The sequence below is a fragment of the Pseudophryne corroboree genome (genome assembly GCF_028390025.1).
Source record: "Pseudophryne corroboree isolate aPseCor3 chromosome 3 unlocalized genomic scaffold, aPseCor3.hap2 SUPER_3_unloc_19, whole genome shotgun sequence".
Taxonomy (NCBI): Eukaryota; Metazoa; Chordata; class Amphibia; order Anura; family Myobatrachidae; genus Pseudophryne; species Pseudophryne corroboree.
Window position 1 is genome coordinate 1,940,716 of NW_026967507.1, and position 23,196 is coordinate 1,963,911.

Sequence of the window (23,196 nt, forward strand, 5' to 3'; positions counted from 1 at the left end):
TCTGGGTGATGACTGGAGAGGTGACTGCTGGGAATGGGGCATTATACAGTAACACCAGGGGACGTGTCTGGGTGATGACTAGAGAGGTGACTGTTGGGAATGGGACATTATACAGTAACACCAGGGGACGTGTCTGGGTGATGACTAGAGAGGTGACTGTTGGGAATGGGGCATTATACAGTAACACCAGGGGATGTGTCTGGGTGATGACTGGAGAGGTGACTGCTGGGAATGGGACATTATACAGTTACACCGGGGGACGTGTCTGGGTGATGACTGGAGAGGTGACTGCTGGGAATGGAACATTATACAGTAACACCAGGGGATGTTTCTGGGTGATGATTGGAGAGATAACTGCTGGGAATGTGACATTATACAGTAACACCAGGGGACGTGTCTGGGTGATGACTGGAGAGGTGACTGCTGGGAATGGGGCATTATACAGTAACACCAGGCGATGTGTCTGGGTGATGACTGGAGAGGTGACTGCTGGGAATGGGACATTATACAGTTACACCGGGGGACGTGTCTGGGTGATGACTGGAGAGGTGACTGCTGGGAATGGAACATTATACAGTAACACCAGGGGATGTTTCTGGGTGATGATTGGAGAGATAACTGCTGGGAATGTGACATTATACAGTAACACCAGGGGACGTGTCTGGGTGATGACTGGAGAGGTGACTGCTGGGAATGGGGCATTATACAGTAATACCGAGGGATGTGTCTGGGTGATGACCGGAGAGGTGACTGCTGGGGATGGGGCATTATACAGTAACACCGGGGGAATGTGTCTGGGTGATGATTGGAGAAGTGACTGCTGGGAATGGGACATTATACAATAACACCGGGGGGATGTGTCTGGGTGATGACTGGAGAGGTGACTGCTGGGAATGAAACATTATACAGTAACACCAGGGGAGTGTCCAGGTGATGACTGGAGAGGTGACTGCTGGGAATGGGGCATTATACAGTAACACCGCAGAGCGTGTCTGGGTGATGACTGGAGAGGTTTCTGCTGGGAATCTGGTATTATACAGTAACACCGGGGGACGTGTCTGGGTGATGACTGGAGAGGTGACTGCTGGGAATCTGGTATTATACAGTAACACCAGGGAAAGTGTCTGGGTGATGACTGGAGAAGTGACTGCTGGGAATGGGACATAGTAACATAGTAACATAGTATCTGAGGTTGAAAAAAGACAATTGTCCATCGAGTTCAACCTATTTGTGGTGTCCTATGCATGATGATTTGACTAAAATTTCTGACTGATGCTGCTGTCAGCCATTGCATTTTATCCCTATTTATAGTAACTATAATGCATGACTATGCACCATACCCCTGGATATCCTTATCCAATAGGAATTTATCTAACCCATTCTTAAAGGTGTTGACAGATTCCGCCATTACAACTCCCTCGGGCAGGGAATTCCAAACACGTATTGTCCTTACCGTGAAAAAGCCTTTACGCCGTATTGTGCGGAATCTCCTCTCCTCTAACCTGAGCGAGTGTCCACGAGTCCTCTGTGTTGATCTAACCAAAAACAGGTCCCGCGCAAGCTCTGTGTATTGTCCCCTTATATATTTGTAGATGTTGATCATATCCCCTCTTAGTCTCCGCTTTTCCAATGTAAACATGCCTAGTCTTTCAAGCCTTTCTTTGTATTCCATCGTCTCCATGCCCTTTTTTAGTTTGGTCGCCCTCCTCTGTACCTTTTCAAGCTCCAGGATATCCTTTTTGTAGTACGGTGCCCAGAACTGTACACAGTATTCAAGGTGTGGCCTCACTAGTGATTTATATAACGGGAGTATAATACTCTCGGCCCTAGCATCAATACCCCGTTTTATGCATGCTAATATCTTATTAGCCTTCTTTGCTGCAGTCCTACTTTGGGTACTACTGCTTAGCTTGCTATCTATGAGGACACCTAAGTCCTTTTCCAGTACAGAATCCCCTAATTTTACCCCATTTAGTAGGTAGGTGTAATTTTTGTTCTTGTTACCAAACAGTAACACCAGGGGATGTGTCTGGGTGATGACTGGAGAGGTGACTGTTGGGAATGGGGCATTATACAGTAACACCAGGGGATGTGTCTGGGTGATGACTGGAGAGGTGACTGTTGGGAATGGGACATTATACAGTAACACCAGGGGACGTGTCTGGGTGATGACTGGAGACGTGACTGCTGAGAAAGGGACATTATACAGTAACACCAGGGGAGTGTCTGGGTGATGACTGGAGAGGTGACTGCTGGGAATGAAACATTATACAGTAACACAAGGGGAGTGTCCGGGTGATGACTGGAGAGGTGACTGCTGAGAATGGGGCATTATACAGTAACACCGCAGAGCGTGTCTGGGTGATGACTGGAGAGGTTTCTGCTGGGAATCTGGTATTATACAGTAACACCGGGGGACGTGTCTGGGTGATGACTGGAGAGGTGACTGCTGGGAATCTGGTATTATACAGTAACACCAGGGAAAGTGTCTGGGTGATGACTGGAGAAGTGACTGCTGGGAATGGTACATTAAACAGTAACACCAGGGGATGTGTCTGGGTGATGACTGGAGAGGTGACTGCTGGGAATGGGGCATTATACAGTAACACCAGGGGATGTGTCAGGGTGATGACTGGAGAGGTTACTGTTGGGAATGGGACATTATACAGTAACACCAGGGGACGTGTCTGGGTGATGACTGGAGAGGTGACTGCTGGGAATGGGGCATTATACAGTAACACCAGGGGATGTGTCTGGGTGATGACTGGAGAGGTTACTGTTGGGAATGGGACATTATACAGTAACACCAGGGGACGTGTCTGGGTGATTACTGGAGAGGTGACTGCTGGGAATGGGGCATTATACAGTAACTCCGGGGGATGTATCTGGGTGATGACTGGAGAGGTGACTGCTGGGAATGGGGTATTATACAGTAACACCAGGGAATGTATCTGGGTGATGACTGGAGAAGTGACTGCTGGGAATGTGACATTATACAGTAACACCAGGGGATGTGTCTGGGTGATGACTGGAGAGGTGACTGTTGGGAATGGGACATTATACAGTAACACCAGGGGACGTGTCTGGGTGATGACTGGAGACGTGACTGCTGAGAAAGGGACATTATACAGTAACACCAGGGGAGTGTCTGGGTGATGACTGGAGAGGTGACTGCTGGGAATGAAACATTATACAGTAACACAAGGGGAGTGTCCGGGTGATGACTGGAGAGGTGACTGCTGAGAATGGGGCATTATACAGTAACACCGCAGAGCGTGTCTGGGTGATGACTGGAGAGGTTTCTGCTGGGAATCTGGTATTATACAGTAACACCGGGGGACGTGTCTGGGTGATGACTGGAGAGGTGACTGCTGGGAATCTGGTATTATACAGTAACACCAGGGAAAGTGTCTGGGTGATGACTGGAGAAGTGACTGCTGGGAATGGGACATTAAACAGTAACACCAGGGGATGTGTCTGGGTGATGACTGGAGAGGTGACTGCTGGGAATGGGGCATTATACAGTAACACCAGGGGATGTGTCTGGGTTATGACTGGAGAGGTTACTGTTGGGAATGGGACATTATACAGTAACACCAGGGGACGTGTCTGGGTGATGACTGGAGAGGTGACTGCTGGGAATGGGGCATTATACAGTAACACCAGGGGATGTGTCTGGGTGATGACTGGAGAGGTTACTGTTGGGAATGGGACATTATACAGTAACACCAGGGGACGTGTCTGGGTGATTACTGGAGAGGTGACTGCTGGGAATGGGGCATTATACAGTAACTCCGGGGGATGTATCTGGGTGATGACTGGAGAGGTGACTGCTGGGAATGGGGTATTATACAGTAACACCAGGGAATGTATCTGGGTGATGACTGGAGAAGTGACTGCTGGGAATGTGACATTATACAGTAACACCAGGGGATGTGTCTGGGTGATGACTGGAGAGGTGACTGCTGGGAATGGGGCATTGTACAGTAACACCGGGGGACGTGTCTGGGTGATGACCGGAGAGGTGACTGCTGGGGATGGAGCATTATACAGTAACACCGGGGGAATGTGTCTGGGTGATGACTGGAGAGGTGACTGCTGGGAATGGGACATTATACAGTAACACCAGGGAATGTGTCTGGGTGATGACTGGAGAGGTGATTGCTGGAAATGTGACATTATAGAGTAACACCAGGGGAGTGTCTGGGTGATGACTGGAGAGGTGACTGCTGGGAATGAAACACTATACAGTAACACCAGGGGAGTGTCCGGGTGATGACTGGAGAGGTGACTGCTGGGAATGGGGCATTATACAGTAACACCGCAGAGCGTGTCTGGGTGATGACTGGAGAGGTGACTGCTGGGAATCTGGTATTATACACTAACACCGGGGGACGTGTCTGGGTGATGACTGGAGCGGTGACTGCTGGGAATCTGGTATTATACAGTAACACCAGGGAAAGTGTCTGGGTGATGACTGGAGAAGTGACTGCTGGGAATGGGACATTAAACAGTAACACCAGGGGATGTGTCTGGGTGATGACTGGAGAGGTGACTGCTGGGAATGGGGCATTATACAGTAACACCAGGGGATGTGTCTGGGTGATGACTGGAGAGGTGACTGTTGGGAATGGGACATTATACAGTAACACCAGGGGACGTGTCTGGGTGATTACTGGAGAGGTGACTGCTGGGAATGGGGCATTATACAGTAACACAGGGAATGTATCTGGGTGATGACTGGAGAAGTGACTGCTGGGAATGGGACATTATACGGTAACACCAGGGAACGTGTCTGGGTGATGACTGGAGAGGTGACTGTTGGGAATGGGACATTATACAGTAACACCAGGGGACGTGTCTGGGTGATGACTGGAGAGGTGACTGCTGGGAATGGGGCATTATACAGTAACACCGGGGGATGTATCTGGGTGATGACTGGAGTGGTGACTGCTGGGAATGGGGTATTATACAGTAACATCGGGGGACGTGTCTGGGTGATGACTGGAGAGGTGACTGCTGGGAATGGGGCATTATACAGTAACACCAGGGGACGTGTCTGGGTGATGACTGGAGAGGTGACTGCTGGGAATGGGACATTATACAGTAATACCAGGGGAGGTGTCTGGGTGATGACTGGAGAGGTGACTGCTGGGAATGGGACATTATACAGTAACACCAGGGAACGTGTCTGGGTGATGACTGGAGAGGTGACTGCTGGGAATGGGGCATTATACAGTAACACCAGGGGACGTGTCTGGGTGATGACTGGAGAGGTGACTGCTGGGAATGGGACATTATACAGTAACACCAGGGAACGTGTCTGGGTGATGACTGGAGAGGTGACTGCTGGGAATGGGGCATTATACAGTAACACCAGGGGACGTGTCTGGGTGATGACTGGAGAGGTGACTGCTGGGAATGGGGCATTAAACAGTAACACCGGGGGATGTGTCTGGGTGATGACTGGAGAGGTGACTGTTGGGAATGGGGCATTATACAGTAACACCAGGGGACGTGTCTGGGTGATGACTGGAGAGGTGACTGCTGGGAATGGGACATTATACAGTAACACCAGGGGATGTGTCTGGGTGATGACTGGAGAGGTGACTGCTGGGAATGGGACATTATACAGTAACACCGGGGGACGTGTCTGGGTGATTGGAGAGGTGACTGCTGGGAATGGGACATTATACAGTAACACCGGGGGACGTGTCTGGGTGATTGGAGAGGTGACTGCCGGGAATGGGGCATTATACAGTAACACCGGGGGACGTGTCTGGGTGACTGGAGATGTGACTGCTGGGAAAGGGACATTATACAGTAACACCAGCGGATGTGTCTCGGTGATGACTGGAGAGGTGACTGCTGGGAATAGGACATTATACAGTAACACCAGGGGATGTGTCTGGGTGATGACTGGAGAGGTGAATGCTGGGAATGGGACATTATACAGTAACACCAGGGGACGTGTCTGGGTGATGACTGGAGAGGTGACTGCTGGGAATGGGACATTATACAGTAACACCAGGGGACGTGTCTGGGTGATGACTGGAGAGGTGACTGCTGGGAATGGGACATTATACAGTAACACCAGGGGACGTGTCTGGGTGATGACTGGAGAGGTGACTGCCGGGAATGGGACATTATACAGTAACACCAGCGGATGTGTCTGGGTGATGACTGGAGAGGTGACTGCTGGGAATAGGACATTATACAGTAACACCAGGGGATGTGTCTGGGTGATGACTGGAGAGGTGACTGCTGGGAATGGGACATTATACAGTAACACCAGGGAACGTGTCTGGGTGATGACTGGAGAGGTGACTGCTGGGAATGGGGCATTATACAGTAACACCAGGGGACGTGTCTGGGTGATGACTGGAGAGGTGACTGCTGGGAATGGGACATTATACAGTAACACCAGGGAACGTGTCTGGGTGATGACTGGAGAGGTGACTGCTGGGAATGGGACATTATACAGTAACACCAGGGAACGTGTCTGGGTGATGACTGGAGAGGTGACTGCTGGGAATGGGACATTATACAGTAACACCAGGGAACGTGTCTGGGTGATGACTGGAGAGGTGACTGCTGGGAATGGGGCATTATACAGTAACACCAGGGGACGTGTCTGGGTGATGACTGGAGAGGTGACTGCTGGGAATGGGACATTATACAGTAACACCAGGGAACGTGTCTGGGTGATGACTGGAGAGGTGACTGCTGGGAATGGGGCATTATACAGTAACACCAGGGGACGTGTCTGGGTGATGACTGGAGAGGTGACTGCTGGGAATGGGACATTATACAGTAACACCAGGGAACGTGTCTGGGTGATGACTGGAGAGGTGACTGCTGGGAATGGGACATTATACAGTAACACCAGGGAACGTGTCTGGGTGATGACTGGAGAGGTGACTGCTGGGAATGGGGCATTATACAGTAACACCAGGGGACGTGTCTGGGTGATGACTGGAGAGGTGACTGCTGGGAATGGGACATTATACAGTAACACCAGGGGATGTGTCTGGGTGATGACTGGAGAGGTGACTGCTGGGAATGGGACATTATACAGTAACACCAGGGAACGTGTCTGGGTGATGACTGGAGAGGTGACTGCTGGGAATGGGGCATTATACAGTAACACCAGGGGACGTGTCTGGGTGATGACTGGAGAGGTGACTGCTGGGAATGGGACATTATACAGTAACACCAGGGAACGTGTCTGGGTGATGACTGGAGAGGTGACTGCTGGGAATGGGGCATTATACAGTAACACCAGGGGACGTGTCTGGGTGATGACTGGAGAGGTGACTGCTGGGAATGGGACATTATACAGTAACACCAGGGGATGTGTCTGGGTGATGACTGGAGAGGTGACTGCTGGGAATAGGACATTATACAGTAACACCAGGGGATGTGTCTGGGTGATGACTGGAGAGGTGACTGCTGGGAATGGGACATTATACAGTAACACCAGGGAACGTGTCTGGGTGATGACTGGAGAGGTGACTGCTGGGAATGGGGCATTATACAGTAACACCAGGGGACGTGTCTGGGTGATGACTGGAGAGGTGACTGCTGGGAATGGGACATTATACAGTAACACCAGGGAACGTGTCTGGGTGATGACTGGAGAGGTGACTGCTGGGAATGGGGCATTATACAGTAACACCAGGGGACGTGTCTGGGTGATGACTGGAGAGGTGACTGCTGGGAATGGGACATTATACAGTAACACCAGGGGATGTGTCTGGGTGATGTCTGGAGAGGTGACTGCTGGGAATGGGACATTATACAGTAACACCAGGGAACGTGTCTGGGTGATGACTGGAGAGGTGACTGCTGGGAATGGGGCATTATACAGTAACACCAGGGGACGTGTCTGGGTGATGACTGGAGAGGTGACTGCTGGGAATGGGACATTATACAGTAACACCAGGGAACGTGTCTGGGTGATGACTGGAGAGGTGACTGCTGGGAATGGGACATTATACAGTAACACCGGGGGACGTGTCTGGGTGATGACTGGAGAGGTAACTGCTGGGAATGGGACATTATACAGTAACACCAGGGAACGTGTCTGGGTGATGACTGGAGAGGTGACTGCTGGGAATGGGGCATTATACAGTAACACCAGGGGATGTGTCTGGGTGATGACTGGAGAGGTGACTGCTGGGAATGGGGCATTATACAGTAACACCAGGGGATGTGTCTGGGTGATGACTGGAGAGGTGACTGCTGGGAATGGGACATTATACAGTAACACTGGGGGATGTGTCTGGGTGATGACTGGAGAGGAGACTGCTGGGAATGGGACATTATACAGTAACACCAGGGAACGTGTCTGGGTGATGACTGGAGAGGTGACTGCTGGGAATGGGACATTATACAGTAACACCAGGGAACGTGTCTGGGTGATGACTGGAGAGGTGACTGCTGGGAATGTGGCATTATACAGTAACACCAGGGGATGTGTCTGGGTGATGACCGGAGAGGTGACTGCTGGGAATGGGACATTATACAGTAACACCAGGGAACGTGTCTGGGTGATGACTGGAGAGGTGACTGCTGGGAATGGGGCATTATACAGTAACACCAGGGGACGTGTCTGGGTGATGACTGGAGAGGTGACTGCTGGGAATGGGACATTATACAGTAACACTGGGGGATGTGTCTGGGTGATGACTGGAGAGGTGACTGCTGGGAATGGGGCATTATACAGTAACACCAGGGATGTGTCTGGGTGATGACTGGAGAGGTGACTGCTGGGAATGGGACATTATACAGTAACACCAGGGGACGTGTCTGGGTGATGACTGGAGAGGTGACTGCTGGGAATGGGGCATTATACAGTAACACCGGGGGATGTGTCTGGGTGATGACTGGAGAGGTGACTGCTGGGAATGGGACATTATACAGTAACACCAGGGGACGTGTCTGGGTGATGACTGGAGAGGTGACTGCTGGGAATGGGACATTATACAGTAACACCGGGGGACGTGTCTGGGTGATGACTGGAGAGGTAACTGCTGGGAATGGGACATTATACAGTAACACCAGGGAACGTGTCTGGGTGATGACTGGAGAGGTGACTGCTGGGAATGGGGCATTATACAGTAACACCAGGGGATGTGTCTGGGTGATGACTGGAGAGGTGACTGCTGGGAATGGGGCATTATACAGTAACACCAGGGGATGTGTCTGGGTGATGACTGGAGAGGTGACTGCTGGGAATGGGACATTATACAGTAACACTGGGGGATGTGTCTGGGTGATGACTGGAGAGGTGACTGCTGGGAATGGGACATTATACAGTAACACCAGGGAACGTGTCTGGGTGATGACTGGAGAGGTGACTGCTGGGAATGGGACATTATACAGTAACACCAGGGAACGTGTCTGGGTGATGACTGGAGAGGTGACTGCTGGGAATGTGGCATTATACAGTAACACCAGGGGATGTGTCTGGGTGATGACCGGAGAGGTGACTGCTGGGAATGGGACATTATACAGTAACACCAGGGAACGTGTCTGGGTGATGACTGGAGAGGTGACTGCTGGGAATGGGGCATTATACAGTAACACCAGGGGACGTGTCTGGGTGATGACTGGAGAGGTGACTGCTGGGAATGGGACATTATACAGTAACACTGGGGGATGTGTCTGGGTGATGACTGGAGAGGTGACTGCTGGGAATGGGGCATTATACAGTAACACCAGGGATGTGTCTGGGTGATGACTGGAGAGGTGACTGCTGGGAATGGGACATTATACAGTAACACCAGGGGACGTGTCTGGGTGATGACTGGAGAGGTGACTGCTGGGAATGGGGCATTATACAGTAACACCGGGGGATGTGTCTGGGTGATGACTGGAGAGGTGACTGCTGGGAATGGGACATTATACAGTAACACCAGGGGACGTGTCTGGGTGATGACTAGAGAGGTGACTGTTGGGAATGGGACATTATACAGTAACACCAGGGGACGTGTCTGGGTGATGACTGGAGAGGTGACTGCTGGGAATGGGACATTATACAGTAACACCGGGGGATGTATCTGGGTGATGACTGGAGAGGTGACTGCTGGGAATGGGGCATTATACAGTAACACCAGGGGACGTGTCTGGGTGATGACTAGAGAGGTGACTGTTGGGAATGGGGCATTATACAGTAACACCAGGGGACGTGTCTGGGTGATGACTGGAGAGGTGACTGCTGGGAATGGGACATTATACAGTAACACCAGGGGATGTGTCTGGGTGATGACTGGAGAGGTGACTGCTGGGAATGGGACATTATACAGTAACACCAGGGGACGTGTCTGGGTGATGACTGGAGAGGTGACTGCCGGGAATGGGGCATTATACAGTAACACCGGGGGACGTGTCTGGGTGATTGGAGAGGTGACTGCCGGGAATGGGGCATTATACAGTAACACCGGGGGACGTGTCTGGGTGAAGACTGGAGAGGTGACTGCTGGGAATGGGACATTATACAGTAACACCAGGGGACGTGTCTGGGTGAAGACTGGAGAGGTGACTGCTGGGAATGGGACATTATACAGTAACACCAGGGGACGTGTCTGGGTGATGACTGGAGAGGTGACTGCTGGGAATGGGACATTATACAGTAACACCAGCGGATGTGTCTGGGTGATGACTGGAGAGGTGACTGCTGGGAATAGGACATTATACAGTAACACCAGGGGATGTGTCTGGGTGATGACTGGAGAGGTGACTGCTGGGAATGGGACATTATACAGTAACACCAGGGAACGTGTCTGGGTGATGACTGGAGAGGTGACTGCTGGGAATGGGACATTATACAGTAACACCAGGGAACGTGTCTGGGTGATGACTGGAGAGGTGACTGCTGGGAATGGGACATTATACAGTAACACCAGCGGACGTGTCTGGGTGAAGACTGGAGAGGTGACTGCTGGGAATGGGACATTATACAGTAACACCAGGGGACGTGTCTGGGTGATGACTGGAGAGGTGACTGCTGGGAATGGGACATTATACAGTAACACCAGCGGATGTGTCTGGGTGATGACTGGAGAGGTGACTGCTGGGAATAGGACATTATACAGTAACACCAGGGGATGTGTCTGGGTGATGACTGGAGAGGTGACTGCTGGGAATGGGACATTATACAGTAACACCAGGGAACGTGTCTGGGTGATGACTGGAGAGGTGACTGCTGGGAATGGGACATTATACAGTAACACCAGGGAACGTGTCTGGGTGATGACTGGAGAGGTGACTGCTGGGAATGGGACATTATACAGTAACACCAGGGAACGTGTCTGGGTGATGACTGGAGAGGTGACTGCTGGGAATGGGACATTATACAGTAACACCAGGGAACGTGTCTGGGTGATGACTGGAGAGGTGACTGCTGGGAATGGGGCATTATACAGTAACACCAGGGGACGTGTCTGGGTGATGACTGGAGAGGTGACTGCTGGGAATGGGACATTATACAGTAACACCAGGGGAGGTGTCTGGGTGATGACTGGAGAGGTGACTGCTGGGAATGGGACATTATACAGTAACACCAGGGAACGTGTCTGGGTGATGACTGGAGAGGTGACTGCTGGGAATGGGGCATTATACAGTAACACCAGGGGACGTGTCTGGGTGATGACTGGAGAGGTGACTGCTGGGAATGGGACATTATACAGTAACACCAGGGAACGTGTCTGGGTGATGACTGGAGAGGTGACTGCTGGGAATGGGGCATTATACAGTAACACCAGGGGACGTGTCTGGGTGATGACTGGAGAGGTGACTGCTGGGAATGGGGCATTATACAGTAACGCCAGGGGACGTGTCTGGATGATGACTGGAGAGGTGACTGCTGGTAATGGAGCATTATACAGTAACACCAGGGGACGTGTCTGGGTGATGACTGGAGAGGTGACTGCTGAGAATGGGGCATTATACAGTAACACCGGGGGATGTGTCTGGGTGATGACTGGAGAGGTGACTGTTGGGAATGGGGCATTATACAGTAACACCAGGGGACGTGTCTGGGTGATGACTGGAGAGGTGACTGCTGGGAATGGGACATTATACAGTAACACCAGGGGATGTGTCTGGGTGATGACTGGAGAGGTGACTGCTGGGAATGGGACATTATACAGTAACACCAGGGGACGTGTCTGGGTGATGACTGGAGAGGTGACTGCCGGGAATGGGGCATTATACAGTAACACCGGGGGACGTGTCTGGGTGATTGGAGAGGTGACTGCCGGGAATGGGGCATTATACAGTAACACCGGGGGACGTGTCTGGGTGACTGGAGATGTGACTGCTGGGAATGGGACATTATACAGTAACACCAGCGGATGTGTCTGGGTGATGACTGGAGAGGTGACTGCTGGGAATAGGACATTATACAGTAACACCAGGGGATGTGTCTGGGTGATGACTGGAGAGGTGAATGCTGGGAATGGGACATTATACAGTAACACCAGGGGACGTGTCTGGGTGATGACTGGAGAGGTGACTGCCGGGAATGGGGCATTATACAGTAACACCGGGGGACGTGTCTGGGTGATTGGAGAGGTGACTGCTGGGAATGGGACATTATACAGTAACACCGGGGGACGTGTCTGGGTGATTGGAGAGGTGACTGCCGGGAATGGGGCATTATACAGTAACACCGGGGGACGTGTCTGGGTGACTGGAGATGTGACTGCTGGGAATGGGACATTATACAGTAACACCAGCGGATGTGTCTGGGTGATGACTGGAGAGGTGACTGCTGGGAATAGGACATTATACAGTAACACCAGGGGATGTGTCTGGGTGATGACTGGAGAGGTGAATGCTGGGAATGGGACATTATACAGTAACACCAGGGGACGTGTCTGGGTGATGACTGGAGAGGTGACTGCTGGGAATGGGACATTATACAGTAACACCAGGGGACGTGTCTGGGTGAAGACTGGAGAGGTGACTGCTGGGAATGGGACATTATACAGTAACACCAGGGGACGTGTCTGGGTGATGACTGGAGAGGTGACTGCTGGGAATGGGACATTATACAGTAACACCAGCGGATGTGTCTGGGTGATGACTGGAGAGGTGACTGCTGGGAATAGGACATTATACAGTAACACCAGGGGATGTGTCTGGGTGATGACTGGAGAGGTGACTGCTGGGAATGGGACATTATACAGTAACACCAGGGAACGTGTCTGGGTGATGACTGGAGAGGTGACTGCTGGGAATGGGACATTATACAGTAACACCAGGGAACGTGTCTGGGTGATGACTGGAGAGGTGACTGCTGGGAATGGGACATTATACAGTAACACCAGGGAACGTGTCTGGGTGATGACTGGAGAGGTGACTGCTGGGAATGGGACATTATACAGTAACACCAGGGAACGTGTCTGGGTGATGACTGGAGAGGTGACTGCTGGGAATGGGGCATTATACAGTAACACCAGGGGACGTGTCTGGGTGATGACTGGAGAGGTGACTGCTGGGAATGGGACATTATACAGTAACACCAGGGGAGGTGTCTGGGTGATGACTGGAGAGGTGACTGCTGGGAATGGGACATTATACAGTAACACCAGGGAACGTGTCTGGGTGATGACTGGAGAGGTGACTGCTGGGAATGGGGCATTATACAGTAACACCAGGGGACGTGTCTGGGTGATGACTGGAGAGGTGACTGCTGGGAATGGGACATTATACAGTAACACCAGGGAACGTGTCTGGGTGATGACTGGAGAGGTGACTGCTGGGAATGGGGCATTATACAGTAACACCAGGGGACGTGTCTGGGTGATGACTGGAGAGGTGACTGCTGGGAATGGGGCATTATACAGTAACACCAGGGGACGTGTCTGGGTGATGACTGGAGAGGTGACTGCTGGGAATGGGGCATTATACAGTAACACCAGGGGACGTGTCTGGGTGATGACTGGAGAGGTGACTGCTGGGAATGGGGCATTATACAGTAACACCGGGGGATGTGTCTGGGTGATGACTAGAGAGGTGACTGTTGGGAATGGGGCATTATACAGTAACACCAGGGGACGTGTCTGGGTGATGACTGGAGAGGTGACTGCTGGGAATGGGACATTATACAGTAACACCAGGGGATGTGTCTGGGTGATGACTGGAGAGGTGACTGCTGGGAATGGGACATTATACAGTAACACCAGGGGACGTGTCTGGGTGATGACTGGAGAGGTGACTGCCGGGAATGGGGCATTATACAGTAACACCGGGGGACGTGTCTGGGTGATTGGAGAGATGACTGCCGGGAATGGGGCATTATACAGTAACACCGGGGGACGTGTCTGGGTGACTGGAGATGTGACTGCTGGGAATGGGACATTATACAGTAACACCAGCGGATGTGTCTGGGTGATGACTGGAGAGGTGACTGCTGGGAATAGGACATTATACAGTAACACCAGGGGATGTGTCTGGGTGATGACTGGAGAGGTGAATGCTGGGAATGGGACATTATACAGTAACACCAGGGGACGTGTCTGGGTGATGACTGGAGAGGTGACTGCTGGGAATGGGACATTATACAGTAACACCAGGGGATGTGTCTGGGTGATGACTGGAGAGGTGACTGCTGGGAATGGGACATTATACAGTAACACCAGCGGATGTGTCTGGGTGATGACTGGAGAGGTGACTGCTGGGAATAGGACATTATACAGTAACACCAGGGGATGTGTCTGGGTGATGACTGGAGAGGTGACTGCTGGGAATGGGACATTATACAGTAACACCAGGGAACGTGTCTGGGTGATGACTGGAGAGTTGACTGCTGGGAATGGGGCATTATACAGTAACACCAGGGGACGTGTCTGGGTGATGACTGGAGAGGTGACTGCTGGGAATGGGACATTATACAGTAACACCAGGGAACGTGTCTGGGTGATGACTGGAGAGGTGACTGCTGGGAATGGGACATTATACAGTAACACCAGGGAACGTGTCTGGGTGATAACTGGAGAGGTGACTGCTGGGAATGGGGCATTATACAGTAACACCAGGGGACGTGTCTGGGTGATGACTGGAGAGGTGACTGCTGGGAATGGGACATTATACAGTAACACCAGGGGATGTGTCTGGGTGATGACTGGAGAGGTGACTGCTGGGAATGGGACATTATACAGTAACACCAGGGAACGTGTCTGGGTGATGACTGGAGAGGTGACTGCTGGGAATGGGGCATTATACAGTAACACCAGGGGACGTGTCTGGGTGATGACTGGAGAGGTGACTGCTGGGAATGGGACATTATACAGTAACACCAGGGAACGTGTCTGGGTGATGACTGGAGAGGTGACTGCTGGGAATGGGGCATTATACAGTAACACCAGGGGACGTGTCTGGGTGATGACTGGAGAGGTGACTGCTGGGAATGGGGCATTATACAGTAACACCAGGGGACGTGTCTGGGTGATGACTGGAGAGGTGACTGCTGGGAATGGGACATTATACAGTAACACCAGGGGATGTGTCTGGGTGATGACTGGAGAGGTGACTGCTGGGAATAGGACATTATACAGTAACACCAGGGGATGTGTCTGGGTGATGACTGGAGAGGTGACTGCTGGGAATGGGACATTGTACAGTAACACCAGGGAACGTGTCTGGGTGATGACTGGAGAGGTGACTGCTGGGAATGGGGCATTATACAGTAACACCAGGGGACGTGTCTGGGTGATGACTGGAGAGGTGACTGCTGGGAATGGGACATTATACAGTAACACCAGGGAACGTGTCTGGGTGATGACTGGAGAGGTGACTGCTGGGAATGGGGCATTATACAGTAACACCAGGGGACGTGTCTGGGTGATGACTGGAGAGGTGACTGCTGGGAATGGGACATTATACAGTAACACCAGGGGATGTGTCTGGGTGATGACTGGAGAGGTGACTGCTGGGAATGGGACATTATACAGTAACACCAGGGAACGTGTCTGGGTGATGACTGGAGAGGTGACTGCTGGGAATGGGGCATTATACAGTAACACCAGGGGACGTGTCTGGGTGATGACTGGAGAGGTGACTGCTGGGAATGGGACATTATACAGTAACACCAGGGAACGTGTCTGGGTGATGACTGGAGAGGTGACTGCTGGGAATGGGGCATTATACAGTAACACCAGGGGACGTGTCTGGGTGATGACTGGAGAGGTGACTGCTGGGAATGGGACATTATACAGTAACACCGGGGGACGTGTCTGGGTGATGACTGGAGAGGTGACTGCTGGGCATGGGACATTATACAGTAACACCGGGGGACGTGTCTGGGTGATGACTGGAGAGGTAACTGCTGGGAATGGGACATTATACAGTAACACCAGGGAACGTGTCTGGGTGATGACTGGAGAGGTGACTGCTGGGAATGGGGCATTATACAGTAACACCAGGGGATGTGTCTGGGTGATGACTGGAGAGGTGACTGCTGGGAATGGGGCATTATACAGTAACACCAGGGGACGTGTCTGGGTGATGACTGGAGAGGTGACTGCTGGGAATGGGGCATTATACAGTAACACCAGGGAACGTGTCTGGGTGATGACTGGAGAGGTGACTGCTGGGAATGGGACATTATACAGTAACACCAGGGAACGTGTCTGGGTGATGACTGGAGAGGTGACTGCTGGGAATGGGGCATTATACAGTAACACCAGGGGATGTGTCTGGGTGATGACTGGAGAGGTGACTGCTGGGAATGGGGCATTATACAGTAACACCAGGGGATGTGTCTGGGTGATGACTGGAGAGGTGACTGCTGGGAATGGGACATTATACAGTAACACCAGGGAACGTGTCTGGGTGATGACTGGAGAGGTGACTGCTGGGAATGGGGCATTATACAGTAACACCAGGGGACGTGTCTGGGTGATGACTGGAGAGGTGACTGCTGGGAATGGGACATTATACAGTAACACTGGGGGATGTGTCTGGGTGATGACTGGAGAGGTGACTGCTGGGAATGGGACATTATACAGTAACACCAGGGGATGTGTCTGGGTGATGACTGGAGAGGTGACTGCTGGGAATGGGGCATTATACAGTAACACCAGGGATGTGTCTGGGTGATGACTGGAGAGGTGCCTGCTGGGAATGGGACATTATACAGTAACACCAGGGGATGTGTCTGGGTGATGACTGGAGAGGTGACTGCTGGGAATGGGACATTATACAGTAACACCAGGGGACGTGTCTGGGTGATGACTGGAGAGGTGACTGCTGGGAATGGGACATTATACAGTAACACCAGGGGACGTGTCTGGGTGATGACTAGAGAGGTGACTGCTGGGAATGGGGCATTATACAGTAACACCAGGGGATGTGTCTGGGTGATGACTGGAGAGGTGACTGATGGGAATGGGGCATTATACAGTAACACCGGGGGATGTGTCTGGGTGATGACTGGAGAGGTGACTGCTGGGAATGGGACATTATACAGTAACACCAGGGGACGTGTCTGGGTGATGACTAGAGAGGTGACTGTTGGGAATGGGACATTATACAGTAACACCAGGGGACATGTCTGGGTGATGACTGGAGAGGTGACTGCTGGGAATGGGACATTATACAGTAACACCGGGGGATGTATCTGGGTGATGGCTGGAGAGGTGACTGCTGGGAATGGGGCATTATACAGTAACACCAGGGGACGTGTCTGGGTGATGACTAGAGAGGTGACTGTTGGGAATGGGACATTATACAGTAACACCAGGGGACGTGTCTGGGTGATGACTAGAGAGGTGACTGTTGGGAATGGGGCATTATACAGTAACACCAGGGGATGTGTCTGGGTGATGACTGGAGAGGTGACTGCTGGGAATGGGACATTATACAGTTACACCGGGGGACGTGTCTGGGTGATGACTGGAGAGGTGACTGCTGGGAATGGAACATTATACAGTAACACCAGGGGATGTTTCTGGGTGATGATTGGAGAGATAACTGCTGGGAATGTGACATTATACAGTAACACCAGGGGACGTGTCTGGGTGATGACTGGAGAGGTGACTGCTGGGAATGGGGCATTATACAGTAACACCAGGGGATGTGTCTGGGTGATGACTGGAGAGGTGACTGCTGGGAATGGGACATTATACAGTTACACCGGGGGACGTGTCTGGGTGATGACTGGAGAGGTGACTGCTGGGAATGGAACATTATACAGTAACACCAGGGGATGTTTCTGGGTGATGATTGGAGAGATAACTGCTGGGAATGTGACATTATACAGTAACACCAGGGGACGTGTCTGGGTGATGACTGGAGAGGTGACTGCTGGGAATGGGGCATTATACAGTAATACCGAGGGATGTGTCTGGGTGATGACCGGAGAGGTGACTGCTGGGGACGGGGCATTATACAGTAACACCGGGGGAATGTGTCTGGGTGATGATTGGAGAAGTGACTGCTGGGAATGGGACATTATACAATAACACCGGGGGGATGTGTCTGGGTGATGACTGGAGAGGTGACTGCTGGGAATGAAACATTATACAGTAACACCAGGGGAGTGTCCAGGTGATGACTGGAGAGGTGACTGCTGGGAATGGGGCATTATACAGTAACACCGCAGAGCGTGTCTGGGTGATGACTGGAGAGGTTTCTGCTGGGAATCTGGTATTATACAGTAACACCGGGGGACGTGTCTGGGTGATGACTGGAGAGGTGACTGCTGGGAATCTGGTATTATACAGTAACACCAGGGAAAGTGTCTGGGTGATGACTGGAGAAGTGACTGCTGGGAATGGGACATAGTAACATAGTAACATAGTATCTGAGGTTGAAAAAAGACAATTGTCCATCGAGTTCAACCTATTTGTGGTGTCCTATGCATGATGATTTGACTAAAATTTCTGACTGATGCTGCTGTCAGCCATTGCATTTTATCCCTATTTATAGTAACTATAATGCATGACTATGCACCATACCCCTGGATATCCTTATCCAATAGGAATTTATCTAACCCATTCTTAAAGGTGTTGACAGATTCCGCCATTACAACTCCCTCGGGCAGGGAATTCCAAACACGTATTGTCCTTACCGTGAAAAAGCCTTTACGCCGTATTGTGCGGAATCTCCTCTCCTCTAACCTGAGCGAGTGTCCACGAGTCCTCTGTGTTGATCTAACCAAAAACAGGTCCCGCGCAAGCTCTGTGTATTGTCCCCTTATATATTTGTAGATGTTGATCATATCCCCTCTTAGTCTCCGCTTTTCCAATGTAAACATGCCTAGTCTTTCAAGCCTTTCTTTGTATTCCATCGTCTCCATGCCCTTTTTTAGTTTGGTCGCCCTCCTCTGTACCTTTTCAAGCTCCAGGATATCCTTTTTGTAGTACGGTGCCCAGAACTGTACACAGTATTCAAGGTGTGGCCTCACTAGTGATTTATATAACGGGAGTATAATACTCTCGGCCCTAGCATCAATACCCCGTTTTATGCATGCTAATATCTTATTAGCCTTCTTTGCTGCAGTCCTACTTTGGGTACTACTGCTTAGCTTGCTATCTATGAGGACACCTAAGTCCTTTTCCAGTACAGAATCCCCTAATTTTACCCCATTTAGTAGGTAGGTGTAATTTTTGTTCTTGTTACCAAACAGTAACACCAGGGGATGTGTCTGGGTGATGACTGGAGAGGTGACTGTTGGGAATGGGGCATTATACAGTAACACCAGGGGATGTGTCTGGGTGATGACTGGAGAGGTGACTGTTGGGAATGGGACATTATACAGTAACACCAGGGGACGTGTCTGGGTGATGACTGGAGACGTGACTGCTGAGAAAGGGACATTATACAGTAACACCAGGGGAGTGTCTGGGTGATGACTGGAGAGGTGACTGCTGGGAATGAAACATTATACAGTAACACAAGGGGAGTGTCCGGGTGATGACTGGAGAGGTGACTGCTGAGAATGGGGCATTATACAGTAACACCGCAGAGCGTGTCTGGGTGATGACTGGAGAGGTTTCTGCTGGGAATCTGGTATTATACAGTAACACTGGGGGACGTGTCTGGGTGATGACTGGAGAGGTGACTGCTGGGAATCTGGTATTATACAGTAACACCAGGGAAAGTGTCTGGGTGATGACTGGAGAAGTGACTGCTGGGAATGGGACATTAAACAGTAACACCAGGGGATGTGTCTGGGTGATGACTGGAGAGGTGACTGCTGGGAATGGGGCATTATACAGTAACACCAGGGGATGTGTCTGGGTGATGACTGGAGAGGTTACTGTTGGGAATGGGACATTATACAGTAACACCAGGGGACGTGTCTGGGTGATGACTGGAGAGGTGACTGCTGGGAATGGGGCATTATACAGTAACACCAGGGGATGTGTCTGGGTGATGACTGGAGAGGTTACTGTTGGGAATGGGACATTATACAGTAACACCAGGGGACGTGTCTGGGTGATTACTGGAGAGGTGACTGCTGGGAATGGGGCATTATACAGTAACTCCGGGGGATGTATCTGGGTGATGACTGGAGAGGTGACTGCTGGGAATGGGGTATTATACAGTAACACCAGGGAATGTATCTGGGTGATGACTGGAGAAGTGACTGCTGGGAATGTGACATTATACAGTAACACCAGGGGATGTGTCTGGGTGATGACTGGAGAGGTGACTGTTGGGAATGGGACATTATACAGTAACACCAGGGGACGTGTCTGGGTGATGACTGGAGACGTGACTGCTGAGAAAGGGACATTATACAGTAACACCAGGGGAGTGTCTGGGTGATGACTGGAGAGGTGACTGCTGGGAATGAAACATTATACAGTAACACAAGGGGAGTGTCCGGGTGATGACTGGAGAGGTGACTGCTGAGAATGGGGCATTATACAGTAACACCGCAGAGCGTGTCTGGGTGATGACTGGAGAGGTTTCTGCTGGGAATCTGGTATTATACAGTAACACCGGGGGAAGTGTCTGGGTGATGACTGGAGAGGTGACTGCTGGGAATCTGGTATTATACAGTAACACCAGGGAAAGTGTCTGGGTGATGACTGGAGAAGTGACTGCTGGGAATGGGACATTAAACAGTAACACCAGGGGATGTGTCTGGGTGATAACTGGAGAGGTGACTGCTGGGAATGGGGCATTATACAGTAACACCAGGGGATGTGTCTGGGTGATGACTGGAGAGGTTACTGTTGGGAATGGGACATTATACAGTAACACCAGGGGACGTGTCTGGGTGATGACTGGAGAGGTGACTGCTGGGAATGGGGCATTATACAGTAACACCAGGGGATGTGTCTGGGTGATGACTGGAGAGGTTACTGTTGGGAATGGGACATTATACAGTAACACCAGGGGACGTGTCTGGGTGATTACTGGAGAGGTGACTGCTGGGAATGGGGCATTATACAGTAACTCCTGGGGATGTATCTGGGTGATGACTGGAGAGGTGACTGCTGGGAATGGGGTATTATACAGTAACACCAGGGAATGTATCTGGGTGATGACTGGAGAAGTGACTGCTGGGAATGTGACATTATACAGTAACACCAGGGGATGTGTCTGGGTGATGACTGGAGAGGTGACTGCTGGGAATGGGGCATTGTACAGTAACACCGGGGGACGTGTCTGGGTGATGACCGGAGAGGTGACTGCTGGGGATGGAGCATTATACAGTAACACCGGGGGAATGTGTCTGGGTGATGACTGGAGAGGTGACTGCTGGGAATGGGACATTATACAGTAACACCAGGGAATGTGTCTGGGTGATGACTGGAGAGGTGATTGCTGGAAATGTGACATTATACAGTAACACCAGGGGAGTGTCTGGGTGATGACTGGAGAGGTGACTGCTGGGAATGAAACATTATACAGTAACACCAGGGGAGTGTCCGGGTGATGACTGGAGAGGTGACTGCTGGGAATGGGGCATTATACAGTAACACCGCAGAGCGTGTCTGGGTGATGACTGGAGAGGTTTCTGCTGGGAATCTGGTATTATACAGTAACACCGGGGGACGTGTCTGGGTGATGACTGGAGAGGTGACTGCTGGGAATCTGGTATTATACAGTAACACCAGGGAAAGTGTCTGGGTGATGACTGGAGAAGTGACTGCTGGGAATGGGACATTATACAGTAACACCAGGGGACGTGTCTGGGTGATGACTGGAGAGGTGACTGTTGGGAATGGGACATTATACAGTAACACCAGGGGACGTGTCTGGGTGATGACTGGAGAGGTGACTGCTGAGAAAGGGACATTATACAGTAACACCAGGGGAGTGTCTGGGTGATGACTGGAGAGGTGACTGCTGGGAATGGGGCATTATACAGTAACACCGCAGAGCGTGTCTGGGTGATGACTGGAGAGGTGACTGCTGGGAATCTGGTATTATACACCAACACCGGGGGACGTGTCTGGGTGATGACTGGAGCGGTGACTGCTGGGAATCTGGTATTATACAGTAACACCAGGGAAAGTGTCTGGGTGATGACTGGAGAAGTGACTGCTGGGAATGGGACATTAAACAGTAACACCAGGGGATGTGTCTGGGTGATGACTGGAGAGGTGACTGTTGGGAATGGGACATTATACAGTAACACCAGGGGACGTGTCTGGGTGATTACTGGAGAGGTGACTGCTGGGAATGGGGCATTATACAGTAACACAGGGAATGTATCTGGGTGATGACTGGAGAAGTGACTGCTGGGAATGGGACATTATACGGTAACACCAGGGGATGTGTCTGGGTGATGACTGGAGAGGTGACTGTTGGGAATGGGACATTATACAGTAACACCAGGGGACGTGTCTGGGTGATGACTGGAGAGGTGACTGCTGGGAATGGGGCATTATACAGTAACACCGGGGGATGTATCTGGGTGATGACTGGAGTGGTGACTGCTGGGAATGGGGTATTATACAGTAACATCGGGGGACGTGTCTGGGTGATGACTGGAGAGGTGACTGATGGGATTGGGTTATTATACAGTAACACCAGGGGACGTGTCTGGGTGATGACTGTATCACTGTGGGTGTCAGGTTCCTATAAGGTGTCAGGATGTCACTGTCTATGTCTCCATGCAGGAGGCGGAGTATATAGAGGAACACAGAGGTCTGTACAAGGAATTGATGATGGAGAATCACCGACCCCTCACATCATTGGGTAAGAGGAGACTGTCATGTATTG

At 51.2% G+C, this 23,196-nt stretch overlaps 1 protein-coding gene across 1 annotated transcript in view; it reads left to right on the top strand.

Annotated features, from left to right (window-relative positions):
• The window catches only part of LOC134983584 (oocyte zinc finger protein XlCOF6-like), an 84,602-nt gene that overhangs the window by 55,596 nt on the left and 5,810 nt on the right, over positions 1-23,196 (top strand). The window contains exon 2 of the mRNA XM_063949248.1: positions 23,094-23,172. Coding sequence (XP_063805318.1) covers positions 23,094-23,172 — 79 coding nt within the window. The remainder of the gene's footprint in view (positions 1-23,093; positions 23,173-23,196) is intronic.